The sequence below is a fragment of the Pan troglodytes genome, chromosome 19 (assembly GCF_028858775.2).
Source record: "Pan troglodytes isolate AG18354 chromosome 19, NHGRI_mPanTro3-v2.0_pri, whole genome shotgun sequence".
NCBI classification, from domain to species: Eukaryota; Metazoa; Chordata; class Mammalia; order Primates; family Hominidae; genus Pan; species Pan troglodytes.
The window spans coordinates 72,107,571-72,125,716 of record NC_072417.2 but is presented as its reverse complement, the minus strand read 5'-3'; the positions used below and the strand labels follow the sequence as shown (position 1 = coordinate 72,125,716).

Genomic DNA, 18,146 nt, shown 5'->3' with positions numbered 1-18,146 from the left:
TGCTATAGTCACATCCCACAAATTTTGATATGTTTTATTTGTATTTAATTCAGAATGTTTTTTATAATTCTACAAAATTTTCAACTTTTTTCCTTTTATCTATTGTCTCTCCTTTGTTATTTTTGCTATCTCTATGGCATTCTATTTGACACAATTTAGACCAGTCCCTTTATCCCCTTCATTCTTAATTCTTCCTTCCTCTGTCCCTCAGGGTCTTGTGTTCTGTTACCCAGGCTGGAGTACAGTGGTACAATCATAGCTCACTGCAGGCTTGAACTCCTGGGCTCAAGTGGGCCTCCCTCCTCAGCCTCCCTAGTAGCTAGGACAATTACAGGTGCACACCACTGTGTGCCTGGCTAATTTTTAAATTTTTTTTTTTTTTTTTTTTTTTTTTTTTTTTTGGTAGAGATGGGGCTTTGCTAAGTTGCCCAGGCTAGTCCCAAACTCCTGGGCTCAAGCAATCCTCCTGCCTCAGCCTTTCAAGTAGCTGGGACTACAGGCATGTGCCACCAGGCCTGGCTGATGAGCATTTTATCTAGCTTTAAAGCCCTTAAATAATTCCAGACATCTGTGTCATCTCATCATTGATGTTTGTTGGTTGTCTTTCCTGGTTTTTCATATGCTGAATAATTTGGGGTTGTATCCTGAACGTTTTCATTAGGTTTTTTTGTTTTTTTTTTTTAATAAGACTCTGGGTCTTGTTTTAATCTGCCAGTTTTGCTGTCATTCAAATTCAGACTTCATCAGTATGCCTGTTTCTATTTACTTTTCAAAGTAAATAACTATGAATATCCTTAAATAACTACACTACCCATCTCTCCAGGTTTTATTGCTACTTTCAGTGGAAAAGATAGAGTGGAATGTGCTTACTCCATTGTACCTAGAACCTTCCTTCCAGAGAGGATTTTACTTTTGCTTTATTCAAATGACACTAGCTCCTGAATAATTTTTATGTTAATTTCTTGAAATTTGAACCTCAACCTTAAATCCCAAACCGAAATTAGGCACATAAATCTTACTTTGAATTTTGAGGTAAGACTTTTTTCCCCCTCTTCAGAGCCCAGTAGAAACAGACAAAATTCCTTGCTGTTTTCCTATGCCAGTAGGCAGACATTTTTCTAGTCTGTTCTTTCAATAGGAATTTTAGCATTGGCCAGGCATGGTGGCTCATGCCTGTAATGCTACCACTTTAGGAGGCCAAAGCGGGTGAATCACTTCAGCTCAGGAGTTGAAGACCAGTCTGGGCAACATGGCGAAATCCCATGTCTACTAAAAAATTACAAAAATTAGCCAGGTGTGATGGCACAGGCCTGTTGGGAGGCTGAGGTGGGAGGATCATCTGAGCCCTGGGAGGTCAAGGCTGCGGTAAGCCATGATTGCACCACTGTACTCCAGCCTGGGTAACAGAGTGAGACCCTGTCTCAAGAAAACAAACAAAAATTTTAACATTATGCAGGGGGTGGAGTTTTAGTCTCACTTTCAATTCCCTTTCTGTGGGGGGTTCATTTTTCTATCCCAAGGCAGTGTTTAAAAATCCTCACAGGAAGCTCTCCAGGGCAACTGTGGTCCCTGACCCACTAATGAAAGTTCCTTATCTTTCTTTGTTTCTGACACTGTGGATTTCCTTTCTGCCTTTTAATGTGCTTGTTCATTAAAATAATGTTTTACATTTATATTTTATCTTGCTATTTGTAAGGATTTGTAGAAGAAAGATTTTCAGGTTTTCTTTTTTGCTATCTTGCTGAAACAAATACTTTTTATAGAATTATTCTTTTAAAAATCAACTGATGTGGCCAGGCACAGTGACCTGTAATCCCAGCACTGTAAGAGGCTAAAGTGGGAGGATCTCTTCTCAAGCCCAGGATTTCAAGACCAGCCTGGGCAACATATTATAGCAAGACCCTGTCCCTCCAAAAAATTTTTAAATTAGCAGGGCATGGTGTCATGTACCTGTGGACCTATCTACTTGGGAGGCTAAGGTGGAAGTATCCCTTGAGCTTAGGAGTTTGAGGCTGCAGTGAGCTATGATCAGGCCACTGCAGCCCAGCCTAGGGTGACAGAGCGAGACCCTGTCTCTCAAAAAATAAAAATAAATACAAATCAACCGACATACACAAAAAAATTAGATGCCCAATTAGAATACAAACTATTATTAGAATTGCCAGAATTTCTAATATTCATATACCATGTGGATTTGTATAACACATTTATATTTATGTTTTAGGCTAGGGAATATTATTATGTCTATAATGAATCAGGATTAAAAGAGTTCCTGTTATCTCTTGTGACTGAAAAAAAAACAGTGTTTGATTTGGAAAAAAGTATTATCAGTATAATAAAATTAATGCTGGTTTCAAATAATAACTTTCAGGTACTATGGAAAGGGCAATTTTAAACTTTGAGAACAAAAATAAAACCATCACTCTAAATAGCTAAAGAGAATCGAGGTTTGTGCGGTTACTTTTGTCTTTGTTTTGTTAGTGTTTAGTTTGTTGAATTCTTGGCATTCCATGTAAAATTCAGTAGGAATCTCAGTTTAGCAGATACGGAGATTTCTGTTTCCTTTTACTTACAGTGGTTTCTTTTCAGAAACATGTTCTCCTTCCTTCCTGCCAGGAATGAGTAGCGACAGTGACATTGAATGTGACACTGAGAATGAGGAGCAGGAAGAGCATACCAGTGTGGGCGGGTTTCACGACTCCTTCATGGTCATGACACAGCCCCCGGATGAAGGTGCAGCACATGATGTCATTTTACACAGATTAATAAAACCACCGTTGCCGCTTCTCTTTCTTCTTCTGCTGCTGCTACTTCTGCTACTTCTACTTCTTCCGCTCTGCTGCTTTTGCTTCTTCTGCTTCTACTTCTTTTTTTTTTTTTTTAATTATTGTCATTTGTGAGGCAACATTCTTTGGTTAACTATTATGGTGAGTACTGAAAAAACACAGCCAGTAATATTTGGCTTGGTTGCACCTAACGAGTGCTACTTACTGGGTAGAGACGGGGTCCACAACCTGCTTTTGTATAGTCTGTGACCTGAGAATGGTTTTTACTTTGTAAAGAGTCTTTAAAAACCAAGCAAAAGAAACAAAGAAGAATTTTCTTTGCGGTTTTTTTTTTTTTTTTTTTTGCCCTGAGATGGAGTCTTGTTCTGTCACCCAGGATGGAGTGCTGTGGCGTGATCTTGGCTCACTGCAGCCTCCGCCTCCTGGGTTCAAGCGATTCTCCTGCCTCAGCCTCCTGAGTAGCTGGGATTACAGGTATACACCACCATGCCTGGCTAATGTTTTTGTATTTTTAGTAGAGATGGAGTTTCACCATGTTGGCCAGGCTGGTCTTGAACTCTTGACCTCGTGATCCACCTGCCTTGGCCTCCCAAAGTCCTGGTATTACAGGCGTGAGCCACCGTGCCCAGCCCAAAGAAGAATTTTCAACAGAGTCCATTTGTGGCCTACAATGCCTAAATATTTACCCTTCATAGGAAATGATTGCCAACCCCTGGGGAGATTTCAGATGTTTGGGTTTTTTTCCTTTTCAGAGATTTTTCTAGCCTACTGTAAGATAACTTTAACCTTTTAAAATAAAAATAACTTAGAAATACATGCAGATTATGAAATCAATTTTTATTCCCTCCTACCCCCAAAAAAGTTATTAGGAAAAAAACAAGAGAAACCTACTATTAATGTTTTCCCTTGTTTTCTTCTGTTCTTATTTGCATTGCATTTCTTCTTCTTTTTTTTTTTAGACAGAGTCTTGCTCTGTCTCCCAAGCTGAAGTGCAGTGGCACAATCTCAGCTCACTGCAACTTCTGCCTCCTGGGTTCAAGCAATTCTCCCACCTCAGCCTCCTGAATAGCTGGGACTACAGGCATGTGCCACCACATCCAGCTAGTTTTTGTAATTTTTAGTAGAGACAGGGTTTCACCATGTTGGCCAGCCTGGTCTCGAACTCCTGACCTCAGGTGATCTGCCCACCTTGGCCTCCCAAAGTACTGGGGTTACAGGTGTGAGCTACCATGCCAGCCCTACCTAAATATTTTATAAATAGTTTTTTATTCTGCTTTTTTCACTTAAATATATTTGTATGTTATTTAAAATTTCATAAACTTCATTTTTTATGGCAACCTAATATTCTATCATGTGGATATACCATAAGCATTCTGCTGTCAAGCAGTTTTCTGGAATACAGATTAATCAGTAAAAGGATATACTGTCAAGTTAGAGAAATACACATTTAAAGTTACCCAGAGGTCTTAATAATCAATCTGAACATTCCTCTGCAAGATATCCTGGAGTGACAACATTGTTAAGCCTATGCCATTTTCTGCTTCTTATTTTGCATATTTTCCTGGTGCTCTGGTATCTTTTTCAATACAGAACCAAGCATTTGATGATTTGTAAGTATTAAGGCATCTTTAGTAACTTCCTCTGCTTCTAAAATAAGCATCCAAATTTTGTGCAAGTTATTTGAGTGCTGGTGGGTTTTTGTAGTGATACTTGAATGCGTAGTTTAATTGGCTTTGAAATATGTTTTATGTTTATAAGGTCTTGAATCTTGAGAATATACACCATTGCTTCTTGTTCCCTTTTTAAGCTGTCCCCAGATTGTTCCCAGGAGGACAAAATGAGACAATTCCTGTCATCTTTTAATTGTGGGTGTCTATTACACATTTTGTTTTTTTCTCCTTTATTTTTCCTTTGTGTTTGCTTATACCTGACTCAGATCACAAATTCTCTGAAGACAGAGATTTGTTCACAACCCAGCACATCTTTATCACTTAAATAACACATTTGGTAAGATTATTTAAAGACTTGGGAAGGAAAATACTGCCCTTGTTATATGCTTTTAAATTTTAAATTTTTTATTTATTTTTTAATCATAGATACACATTCCAGTTTTCCTGATGGTGAACAAATAGGCCCTGAAGATCTCAGCTTCAATACAGATGAAAATAGTGGAAGGTAATTGCCAAATCAAGAGAACTGACTTGCAAGCTACCTTGACCCTGAATTTTGCTGTAGTTGGTGCTCAAATTTGTCATCAGTCAGATAATCAGATTTGGTCTTATTTTTTCATTATCTCGACCTGAAATAGTAATTTGGAAACTGTTGGAAGGTGGCACAGTTTAGTCTAAGACAGCAGTAGTACATGGGAAAAACAGTATGGGAAGAGTTCTTTGTAATGTAAGGAAATAACAATGTCGTTCTCTATTAATTTAGCAAATTTGTACATTCACAAAAGGCAGTTTGTCTACTACAGCAGAAGGCTGGTTAACTGCCAGAAAATGTACCTCCAGGCCCTGCATGCCGTCAGTAACCCGCCCGGCATTGGTGCTCTACTGTCTTTGGCTAGAGCTTAGTTGTGTTTAAATAATCATCTTTATATTTGGGGTTTTAATTACAGTTCCATTAGTGCCTGTAGATTAGTGAACAGAAAACTGCTTTTGAAGAGATTCTGCCCTGTAGACACTATGTGAATAACTGAAGTAACACTAGACTGAATCTCCTTTTTGGAGTATGTATCTTCTCTCACTTGTTCAAGTACAGGCACACTGTTTAACCGCATGGTATCTTTCTGTTGTGTGACTTCTACAAATGTAATTTTAAATGAAATTAAGTTAACATGGATTCATTACGTTCCTGGTCCTGTAGACACATGTAAGATTATTTAAAATTCTTTCATTTTTTTCTGCCTCTTACTATACGACTGTAGTGCAACAAATATTTTAAAGCCCCCTTTTCTTCTTTATTTTCATTAGTTGTACATTGATTTCAGTGTCAACACATTTAAAGATTCATTCATGTTGCACAGTGGCTTACATGAACGTGAAACTGTGATATAAGGTTTTCTTTCATACTCATAATTAGCCCAAAACAGTTGCCAAACTTTGCCATTGTGCTCCTGCATTTGTGTTTGAGCTGCTATATATTTGTGGAAATTACACTGAAAGTTGACTAAGAGACTATTGAAAAAGCATGAATAATTAAATATACATGTGAGAGACATCTCATCTGCTGTATTTTACTTAGTGAATATTGTTCACTCTTCCGTGTCTGATGTCTTGCTGAATGCTGTGACTCATAGTTTACTTTTGTTCAAAATAGTTTGCACTTTTTGTTAATAAAATCAACTTGAGAAAATATGCCTCTGCTGTTTATTAAATTGGGACCAGAAACCCCTTTTTTCTACTCATTGCCTCATTAGTAGTGTAGAGAAGATCCAAACATTTGATTAGTTTGTGTTTAGTCTAATGGCGAGGAGTGATGCCTAGCATCGATCCCAGTCATTCTAAAATTAGAATAAACCTGAAAGGCCAAAAGATTTCTTCAGAGATGATAGCTTTTAGTTCAGACCTGTTCGCTTTTAGGACAGGAAAGTAGTTTCCCCCTCGTTTCCAAGCCATCTTATATACTAAAGCTGCTCTGAGTTCTTTGGTGATGTCGGGAACACCGCTGTTTTCCCTCTTCCTTGATGTAGTCTGCTATGCTAAATTTTAGGTAGCAGAGAGGGAAGGAAGAGGCACAGGAGAAGAACCAGTTGCTCCACTCTCTGCTTGTCCTACTTTCTTGCTCTTTCTGTACCCTGATAGAGCCCTCAGCATGTTTTTTTATTTTTATTTTTGTAACCTTTCCTTTTTTGCTGAAGAACAGTCTGCTGTTACCTTGCTTCTGTATTTAGTATTTTATCTCAAGTTCATTCCTGGAAAATCTCTCCTGAATAGAGTTTTCTTAGGGCTAGAGATACATTAATGCTTGTGTTGTCTGTGAACGTGTCCTTTCTGGACAACTTTAACTACTTGTGTCAGTGATCTTTAACCTTTGAGGTAGATGAGTTGTGTATCAAACCTGTTTGGCCATGGAGCCTTAGGTTCAGGGAGGTTGTATGATTCTCTTCAGGTTCAAAACCACTGGCAGGGATGGGGTGAACTGCTGGTCTAGTGCCTTTTCCACTTTATCTCACTTGCAGCAAACCCAACATTCTGATACCTAATAATTTAAAACCTAAAGATTATTCTTTTTTTTTAGCTTTTAATTTTGAGATAATTTCAGGTTTGCGAAAGAGTTGCAAAAATTGTGCAAGAGTTTCCGTATACCCTCTGCCCAGCTTCTCCTTTTGTTAATGCCTTACATAATCACAGAACAATGATCAAAACTAAGAAGTTAATCCTGGTTGCAATATTGTTTACCAAACTACAGAATTTGTTCAGATTGCACCAGTTATTTCACAAATGTTCTTTTTCTGTTCTAGGATCTGGTCTAGGATCCCACATTGTATTTTGTTACCATGTTTCCTCAGGATCCTTCAGTATACGACAGCTCTTCCGCCTTTCCTTGCTTTCATGACCTTGATATTTTTGAAGAGGATGTGTTATTTTATTAAATGTTCTTCTTCTTTGGGTTTGTCAGATGCTTTCCTATATTAAATTGAGGTTATGCATTATTGGGAAGGCCCTTAGTGCATCACATCAGGGGGGATATGATGTTGATATATAAATATACATATATATACATACACACACACACACACACATATATATACTTGTATTTTTTTTTTTGATGGAGTCTCACTCTGTTGCTCAGGCTAGAATGCAGTGGCACCAGCTTGGCTCACTGCAGCCTCTGCTTCCCAGGCTCAAGTGATCCTCCCACCTAAGCCTCCTGAGTAGGTGTCCACCAACACACCTGGCTAATTTTTCTATTTTTTGTGGAGATGGGGTTTCACGCCAGGCTGGCCTCCAACTCCTGAGCTCAAAGCGATCCCCCTGCCTCAGCCTCCCAAAGTGGTAGGTTGATTGCAGGCTAGATTGCAGGTGCGATGCTGGCCTGATACTGATTTTTTTTTTTTTTTTTTTTTTTTTTGAGACAGGATCTCACTCTGTCGGCCAGGCTGGAGTGCAGTGGCATGATCTCAGCTGACTGCAACCTCTGCCTCCCTGATTCAAGCCATTCTCCTGCTTCAGCCTCCCAAATAGTTGGGATTACAGGCACGCACCACCATGCCCGGCTAATTTTTGTATTTTAGTAGAGATGGGGTTTCACCATGTTGGCCAGGCTGGTCTTGAACTCTGACATCAAGTGATCCACCCGCCTCGGCCTCCCAAAGTGCTGGATTAGAAGCATGAGCCACTGTGCCCGCCCAGCCCTGATGTTGATACTTTTTTATTGGTGAACTTAACCTTGAGATTACTTGGTTAAGATGGTGTCTGTGAGGATTTCCTACTATAGATTTACGTTTTCCCCCTTTGTAATTACTAAATATTTGGGGCAGATACTTTGAAACAATGCAGATACCTTATTTCTATTAATTATTATTTTTTTTTTTGGAAGACAGGGTCTGGCTTTGTTACCCATGCTGTAGTGGTGCGATGTTGGCTCATACAGCCTCAACCCCCTGGGCTTAAGCGATCCTCCCACTTCAGCCTCCTAAGTAGCTGGGACTACAGGCATGCGCAGTCACACCGGGATAATTTTTGTATTTTTTATAGAGATGGAGTTCTTGAGTTCTTGGGTTCAAGTGACCCTCCCGTCTCAGCCTCCAAAAGTGCTGCGATAGAGGCATGTGCCACTGCGCCCAGCCAAAACTCTTGCTTACGAATTTTAGCACCTAGTAGTCGATCTTGCCTATGGGAATTATTACTGTAATGTTTTAATGGTACTTTTCTAATTCACTAATTTCTTCTATGTTTTTTGTTAGAATGCTGTGAGGAAAAGTCCCTTCTTCCCCATTTTTGTAATTTCAGCTACTTATTTATATCAGCTACTTTATATATCTATATATGATGGATATTTATTTTGTTTTTGAGTTATGACTCAATACTGTTAATATTTTGTAGCTTGGCTTGTTCTAGTTTTAGCCATTGGAAACTTTTCCAGATTGGCTCCTGTGCCCTTTTCATATGTCTCATTCTTCTTTTTTTTTTTTTTTTTTTTTAAGCATTTCTTTGCTTTCTGACATCACAAGATGCCTACCCCAGCCATGGAATTAACCACTTCCTGAGGAACCATGGTTCTTTTTATTGGAGAATGCTATCTAGAAACAAAGATTTGGATGCCACATATTTATTATTATTAGACTGTCACTGCTTCTAGTCCCACTCAGTGGATAGATAGAAAATGTAAATTGGCTGGGTGTGGTGGTGCACACCTGTGGTCCCGGCTACTTGGGAGGCTGAGGTGGGAGGATCACTTGAGCTTGGGAGGTAGAAGTTGCAGTGAGCCAAAATCGTGCCACTGCACTTCAGCCTGCGTGACAGAGTGAGACACTGTCTCAAAAAAAAGAAAATGTATGGCCGGGCACAGTGGCTCACGCCTGTAATCCCAGTACTTTGGGAGGCCGAGGCAGGCGGATCACCTGAGGTCGGGAGTTCGAGACCAACCTGACCAACATGGAGAAACCCCATCTCTACTAAAAATACAAAATTAGCTGGGTGTGATGGCGCATGCCTGTAATCCCAGCTACTCGGGAGGCTGAGGCAGGAGAATCGCTTAAACCCGTGAGGCGGAGGTTGCAGTGAGCCGAGATCGTGCCATTTGCACTCCAGCCTGGGCAACAAGAGCGAAACTCTGTCTCAAAAAGAAAGAAAGAAAGAAAGAAAATGTATATAGACAGCTGTTCCTTAGCATCTGTGAGGAATTGGTTCCAAGACTCCCTGTGGATACCAAAGTCCACAGATGCTCAAGTCCCCTATATAAAACGGTATAGTGTTTGCATATAACCTGTGCACATCCTCCTGGATACTTTGTTTTGGGTTTTGAGACAGGGTCTCATTCTGTTGCCCAGGCTAGGGTGCAGTTGTGCATAGCTCACTGCAGCTATGAAGTCTTAGGCTCAAGCAATCCTCCCACCTCAGCCTCTCAGGTAGCTGGGACTACAGGTGTGAGCCACCACACCTGATCTCCCGGATACTTTAAATCATCTCTGGATTACCTGTAATACCTAATACAATGTAAATGCTATGTAAATTATTGTGCTATATTTTTTATTATTTTTTAAAAATAAATTCTGTCTATTGTTGGTTGACTCCATGGATGCAGAAACCAAAGATAATAGAGGGCTGACTGTATAGTTACTCATGCAAATACACACACTTATGTGTATTTCTGTACATATCTGTGTGTGTGTGTCACTATGACTGTGAGTCTATATTGGTAACAGTTCAGCTCCAGAGGCCTCATTCTGGCCTTCCCTCTTATTTATAATGCCTTTCTCTGACAGAAGCCTAGCTCTCATTAGCTACAATATATGTATGTACTTGTTCAACCCTAATATACAAGTAGCTTCAGAACCGTTGGCCTCCTGTGGATTCCAGGCTATGCCCTACAAAAAACAAGATTTACCACCTAAAATACAGTGCTTGTATACAGTTCTTTTAGTCTTTAGCTTTTCAGTATCGTGTCATAACATTTTTTCCAAAGATATTTAGGTCCTTAGATTCAAAATTACATTAGTTCTTTTCTTTCCCATTCCCTTCATTGTGATTTTGTGCTTCGTTGGTGTAACAGGTTCATCTGTTATGGTCTACATTCTGTCCTCCCCCACATATCCTGGTTAATTTGTAAATTTACATACATTAAAATTCAGTCTTTCTGGCATACAGTTCTGTGGGTTTCAACAAATGTCTTGTATCCGCCACCACAATACTATACAGAACATTTCAGTCACCCCCAAGATTCCCCTGTGCTGGCCCTTTATAGGTAACCACCCCACTTCCCCACAACTCCTGGCTACCACTGATCTGATCTGATCTGATCTGTTCTCTGCCCTTTTGGTTTTTGCTTTTCTAGAGTCATGTAAACAGGATCACAGTTCGACCTCTCGCTTCGCAAAGTGCAGTTAAGTTTCACTCATCTTGTGTGAATCAGCACTTCCTTCTTTTTTATTGCTGAGCAGTAGTAGTCCACTATGTGGATATACCACTGTTCATTCATTTGCCCATTTGGGTTATTTCTAGTTTAGGGTGATTAGACTCTTGTAAACATTTGGGTACAGATTTTTGTGTGAGCGTAAGCTTTTATTCTCTAGAGTGTTACATGCTGTATTAGTCTCTTTTCATGCTGCTGATAAAGATATACCCGAGACTGGGCATTTTACAAAAGAAAGAGGTTTATTGGACTTACAGTTCCACGTGGCTGGGGAGGCCTCACAATCATGGCAAAAGGTAAAAGGCACATCTCATATGGTGGCAGACGAGAGCTTGTGCAGGGAAACTCCCCCTTATAAAACCATCAGATCTCATGAGACTTACTCAGTATTACAAGAACAGCACAGGAAAGTCTTGCCCCCATGATTCAATTACCTCCCACTGGGTCCCTCCCATGATATGTGGGAATTCAAGATGAGATTTGGGTGGGGACACAGCCAAACCATATATGCCTAGGGACAGGATTGCTGGGTGTGCAATAGAGAATTTGTCTGGCCTTTGTCCTAGTTCCTGGGAAGTGCCCTCTAAATCCTTGGCATTCCTCAAGTGTTAGGAGTTATTTATGGTGGGCCTTGCTAGTGTATGCTAATGAGATGACTCAGGATCGGGGCTGGCTACACCAGAAATGCTGTGGGTGTCATTAGACAGTTGGAGCTCTGAACCATGTGATAGCCCAGTTCAACTCATTGCCAATGATTGTTATGCCTACATAAGGAAGTTCCAGTAAAAAATCTGGACACCTGCCGGGCACAGTGGCTCACGCCTGTAATCCCAGCACTTTGGGAGGCCGAGGAAGGCAGATTACCTGAGGTCGGGAGTTCAAGACCAGCTGGACCAACATGGAGAAACCCTATTTTACTAAAAATACAAAATTATCCAGGCGTGGTGGTGCATGCCTGTAATCCCAACTACTTGGGAGACTGAGGCAGAAGAATCACTTGAACCCGGGAGGTGGAGGTTGCTGTGAACCGAGATTGTGCCATCGCACTCCAGCCTGGGCAAAAAGAGTGAAACTCCGTCTCAAAACTGGACACTAAAGCTTGAGTGAGTTTCCCTGGTTGACAGTACTCTGTATTTATATATATATATATGCCTGGAGAGTAAGTTGTCCTGAAGTCAAGGGGCCTTCACATTTGGGACTCTCCCAGGCCTCACCCTATGTATCTCTCCCTTTAGCTGGCTTTATTTGTAACCTTTTGTCATAATGAAACTCTGATCATAAGTGCATTTCTGAGTTCTGTGAGTTGTTCTAGTCAATTATTAAACATGAGTAGGATAGCAAATACGCCCAAATTTGTAATCAGCTGGTCAGAAGTGAGGGTGGCCTCAGGATCCCGGAACTTGGAGCTTGTGTCTGGAATGAGGGCAGTCTTGTGGAAGACTTTGCCCATAACCTGTAGAGTTTGACCTAACTCTAGGTAGTTGGTGTCAGCACTCATTGCACTGAGTCATATGGTAAGTAGAGTCTTTACTGAGACGCTGCCCAACCTCCACAGTGACATACCATTCTGCATTCCCATCAGTAGCACATGAGAGTTCCAGTGGCATCTCACAAATATTTGGCACTGCCAGAAGTTTTTTAGCCATTCTTTTTGGTTTTTCTTCTAACCAACTGAGCTAACCAGCCATTTTTTAGCCATTCTAATAGGTGTGTAATGATATTTGTTTTGCTAATATTTTGCCAGAACTTTTCCATCTATATTCAGAGGGATCCTGGTCTGAAATTTTCTGTCTTCATCTGATTTGGTGTCAGAGTAATGCTGACCTCATAAAATGAGTGTTCTATTTTCTGGAAAAGAGGGTGTAGAATTGGTGGTATTTATTTATTATTACTTTTTTTTTTTATCTCGGCTCACTGGAACCTCCACCTCCCAGGTCGAAGCAACTCTCCTGTCTCGGCCTTCCGAGTAGCTGGGATTACAGGCACCTGCCACCACGCGCAGCTAATTTTTGTATTTTTAGTAGAGACAAGGTTTTACCATGTTGGCCAGGCTGGTCTCAAACTCCTGACCTCATGTGATCCACCCACCTTCGCCTCCCAAATTGCTGGGATTACAGGCATGAGCCACCCTGCCTGGCCTTATTCTTTAACTGTTTAGTAGAATTCACCAGTGTAACCAACTAGGAGGAAACTTTTTTCTTTTTTCTTTTTTTTTTTTTTTGAGACAGAGTTTCACTCTTGTTGCCCAGGCTGGAGTGCAATACTGCGATCTCAGCTCACTGCAACCTCCGCCTCCTGGGTTTAAATGATTCTTCTGCCTCAGCCTCCTGAGTAGCTGGGATTACAGGCGTGCGCCACCACACCTAGCTCATTTTTTAAATTTTTAGTAGAAATGGGGTTTCACCATGTTAGCCAGGCTGGTCTTGAACTCCTGACCTGGTGATCTGCCCACCTCAGCCTCCCAAAGTGCTGGGATTACAGCCGTGAGCCACCGTGCCTGGCCAGGAAACTTCTTTTTCTTAGGTGTGGTGTGGTTGGTATTTACCTTGCTTGGTGTGCTCTGATTTTTTTTTTTTCTTTTTCTTTTCCTTTTCTTTTTTTTTTTTTTTTTGAGACAGAGTTTCGCTCTGTTGCCCAGGCTGGAGTGCAGTGGCATGATCTCGACTCACTGCAACCTCTGCCTCCCGGGTTCAAGTGATTCTCCTGCCTCACCCTCCTGAGTAGCTGGGATTACAGGCACGCACCACCACACCCAGCTAATTTTTGTATGTTTAGTAGAGACAGGGTTTCACCAGGTTGATCAGGCTGGTCTTGAACTCCTGACCTTGTGATCCACCTGCCTCAGCCTCCCAAAGTGCTGGAATTACAGGTATGAGCCACTGGGCCCAGCCTTGATTTTTTTTTTTTTTTTCTTTTGAGACAAGAGTCCCGCTCTGTCACCTGGGCTGGAGTGCAGTGGCTCGATCTCAGCTCACTACAACCTCCATCTCCAAGGTTCACACGATTCTTGTGTCTCAGCCTCCCTAGTAGCTGGGATTACAGGCGTGCACCACCATGCTTAGCTAATTTTTGTGTTTTTAGTAGAGATAGGGTTTCTCCATGTTTTCCAGGCTGGTTTCAAGCTCCTGGCCTCAAGTGATCTGCTTGCCTCGGCCTCCTAAAGTGCTGGGATTACAGGTGTGAGCTACCATGCCTAGCCTTTTTTTTTTTTTTTTTTTTGAGACAAGGTCTTGCTCTGTCACCCAGGCTGGAGAGCAGTGGCATGATCACAGCTTACTGCAGCCTCAACCCTCCTGGGCTCAAGCAATCCTCCCACCTCAGCCTCCTGAGTAGCTGGGACTACAAGCCACACACCATGTCCAGCTAATTTTTTTTTTTCAGAGGGGCTCTCACTGCATTGCCCAGGCTGGTCTTGAACTCCTAAGTTTAAGCTATCCTCCCACCTCAGCCAACCAAAGTGCTGGGGTTACAGGTGTGACCCACCTCACCTAGCTTTGCTTGATGTTCTCTGAGTTTCTTGTATCTGTGGTTTTGTGTCTGTCATTAGTTTTGGAAAACTCTAAGCCATTATCTCTTCGAATATTTCTTCTGCCCATTATCTTTCTCTTCTCCTTCTAGGATTCTAGTTGTGCATATTTTACACAGATACTGTCCCACAGCTTTTGTATATTACGTTCTGGGTTGATTTTGTTTTCCCTTCATTTTTTTCTGTTGTGTTTCAGTTAAGGTAATTTTTGTTAACTTATCTTCAAGTTTTACTGATTTTCTTTTCAGCAGTTTAGAGCCTACTGATTAGCCAACTGAAGGCATTCATCATCTCTGTTATGGCATTTTTCATGTCTTACATTTCTATTAATATTTAATTATAGGTTCCATCGATTTGCTGTAATCACCCATATGATCTTGCATAGTATCCACCATTTTTCTTGACATAGTAAACATAATTTTTATTTTTTTATTTTTTTGAGAGAGTCTCGCTCTGTCACCCAGGCTGGAGTGCAGTGGTGCAATCTCAGCTCACTGCAACCTCCACCTCCAAGGTTCAAGCGATTCTCCTGCCTCAGCCTCCTGAGTAGCTGGGACTACAGGTGTGCACCACCACGCCTGGCTGATTTTTGTATTTTTAGTAGAGACGGGGTTTCGCCATGTTGACCAGGCTGGTCTCGAACTCATGACCTCAGGCAATCCTCCCACCTTGGCCTCTCAAAACAATAATTATTTAAAATTCTCTCTCACTTCCAAAATCTCTGTTATCTGAGTCTGGTTCTGATGAATGTTTCATGTCTTCAGAATGTTTTCTTCTTGGCTTTTCATATGACTCTATATTTTGTTAATAGCAACACATCTCACATAGGACAAGATACTTTGGTGAATAGTTTTTACACCTGAAAGTAAGGAGGCCTTTCCTGCTGCTAAGACCTTTGTTGGCAGAGGTTGAATTAATATATTATGGCTGGTGGAAAAGTAATTGTGGTTTTCGCATTTTTTAATGGCAAGAACCAAAATTACTTTTATGCCAATCTAATAGTAGTTAGGAGTTGTGCTTGGTTCAAGATTGGATTTGCTATGATTATCCTTAGTGGTCTCGAGTTCCTGTGATGATACCTTGTATTTCTGATTGGTGTTGGATACCAGAGCACTGTGTTTCTGACCCTGAGTTTCCAGGCTCAGAAGCTTTGTGCTGGGTCTCCAAGAGGGTCTCTCTTTGTGCTTCCGTTGCTCTGCTGTCCTCTTCCTGGAAATACTCTGCTGTTTCTTGAAGTGTAACGGGGGCTGGGGAGGGGCTGGCGTTCTTGGATTAGGTTGCAGTTTTAGGCACTGTGTCCCTAGGTTTGGGAGGGTCTCTGTTTACTTGCCCCTTCCCAGCTAATTGTGGGCCCAGTGATATTTCTGCCCCCTCCTCTGGGATGGGGCTTTTCTTCCATAGTCCCTTCTCTCTGCTGCAGTGACTTTTCACCAGTGTCCAGACGGCAACAGTATTTGTGCTCCTTTTCCTTCATAGGGTGCTTTTGTTCTGTGAGATGAGAGAAAGGGTATGGTAAGTCCCTTTACCCATGCCCAATGCTGCTGTATACTCCCCTGGGTGTGTGTCACAGCTGACACTTCTTAGGGCTCTTTACAGTATTTTCTGAGCCCCTGGTAGAGATTGTAAAGAAAAAGCCTGCAAGATAGGGCGACTCCCCTAGTTTCTGCAGGCCCCCGGGTCTTAACACTCCTGCAGCCCATATTCTGCATTCACCAATCATCACTTTTAGCTAGCCTGTTCTTTCCAGTGTCTGTTTACAACGACCCTACGAAACTAGTGCTCATGTCTTCTCTCCCCTTGCAGGCAACTGCCCCTCTCCATTTGGTGCCATTTGGTTACTCTGCAACCTCAGCTTTCCAATGGATTTGAAAAAAATGTCCTAATTGATAGTTCATCTGGCTCGTTTGCATTGTAAGAGTAGAAGAAATGCTCCTTCTACCCCTACATCCCGGAGTGGAAGCTGGAAGTGCTGTGATTTAAAAATGTATATAGGTAAAATACACATTTTATTGAATGTAAAACATGAGTGTAATTAATCCTAAAACGAGAATTCAGAAAATGAGCCATTTTTAATTTTTTAATCTAATTTTTTTAATGTTTGAATTATGAAGGTGATAAGATTAGAAAAATTTGGGAAATAGAAAACCCCAAGAGCTATTTTCTTTTTTGCATATTCATTTGAATTTTTATGTGGTAATATTTTTAGATTTCTCCTCATTCTACCTCTCATTCTCACATCTACCAATACATGCCTTCATAGTCTAGATTTATAGAAGTTTTAGAACTCTGCTTAGGGATGCTTAAGAGCAAATGGTAAGATTAGCTACAGTGTAGTTTGGGACATCAGTAGTACGGGCTGCTCTCTTTCTAAAATCCTTTTCTCTGGCTGGCATGTTGACCGGGAGTCTCCCTTCCATTCCTGCTCTGCAGACCCTGCTGGCCAGAGTCCTTGCCCGAGAGCTTCAGGTCAGTCAGTGTCTCCTGGTGTGCATTTGGGAAAGGCTGCTGCATAGGCTCACCTCCCACTGGGTTTCATTTGACCTAGTGAGCCCGTAGCAACTCGATTTGGCTTAATTGGCCACCCCTAATCCTGTAGCTGTCATACTACTCAATGTGATGACTAGCAGGGACAACTTTTTCATCATCTTTAGTTAAACTCCAGTTACTCATTTGGAAAATGGTTTCCCCAAATGTGTATCATTCTTGACAGTTTTTCACATTTGTTTCCCTGGTCCTAAAGCAAGATTATAAAAATCAAATAGAACCTGTGTGTGAGGGCCCTTGTTTGCACAATGAGGAGAGGACACACTTCATCTGGAGGTTGCGTGACTGGGGCAGCATCCTACAGCTCAGCATAAGAGGCAGGCTTAACCAACTGCCCAGGGAAGAGCGCTTCTTACTAAACATATTCAACAGTTGGGGCTCTCAGAAAAGAATGTGACTTGTTTTAAATGTAAATAAGGGATCTTCCATAAGGTTATTCCTAGGCCAAGCAAAAGGAGGTTCCCTAAAGCACAATAGAAAAAGTGTTCTTTACTAATTGCTGTTAAGATGACAGATGGGGCCGGGCGTGGTGTCTCACACCTGTAAATCCCAGCACTTGGGGAGGCCAAGGCAGGCAGATCACTTGAGGTCAGGTGTTCAAGACCAGTCTGGCCAACATGGCAAAACCCCGTCTCTACTAAAAACACAAAAGCCAGGCGTGGTGGCCGACGCCTGTAATCCCAGCATCCTGGGAGGCTGAGGCACAAGAATTGCTTGAACCTGGGAGGCAGAGGTTGCAGTGAGCCGAGATTGCACCACTGCACTCCAGCCAGGGTGACACAGCAGGACTCTTGTCTCAAAAAAGAAAAAAAAAAAAAAAGACAGATGGAAACTTGCAATCAAAAAGAAAATGATGCACTTAGGGAGGCCGAGGTGGGAGGGTGGATCATCTGAGGTCAGGAGTTCGAGACCAGCCTGGCCAACATGGTGAAACCCCGTCTCTACTAATAAAAAAATGAGCTGGGTGTGGTGGCGGGCGCCTGTAATCCCAGCTACTTGGGAGATTGAGGCAGGAAAATCGCTTGAACCTGGGAGGCAGAGGTTGTGGTGAGCCAAGATCACGTCACTGCACTCCGGCCTGGGTGACAGAATGAAACTCCATCTCAAAAGAAGGAAAGGAAATGATGCACACTGACAGCAACAGGGGGCGGGTGTCGGGGGGAATGCTCAGTTATGCAGCTTGTCAGTACAGACAGTTGTTTCTGATAATTTGG

General features: G+C 41.7%; 1 protein-coding gene across 48 annotated transcripts in view; it reads left to right on the top strand.

The window, feature by feature from the left end:
- TRIM37 (tripartite motif containing 37) overlaps positions 1 to 18,146 on the top strand; it is a 123,924-nt gene that overhangs the window by 102,330 nt on the left and 3,448 nt on the right. For 6 of the 48 annotated variants that reach the window (XM_063799055.1, XM_063799067.1, XM_063799056.1 and 3 more), the window contains 2 exons: positions 2,617 to 2,733; positions 4,883 to 6,140. In XM_063799055.1, coding sequence (XP_063655125.1) covers positions 2,617 to 2,733; positions 4,883 to 4,965 — 200 coding nt within the window. In that variant the 3' untranslated portion in view covers positions 4,966 to 6,140. Of the gene's footprint in view, positions 1 to 2,575; positions 2,734 to 4,882; positions 6,141 to 7,248; positions 7,439 to 16,191; positions 16,381 to 18,146 lie in introns of those variants that run through there. The other 42 variants (XM_063799047.1, XM_063799069.1, XM_063799042.1 and 39 more) reach the window with 17 other exon arrangements.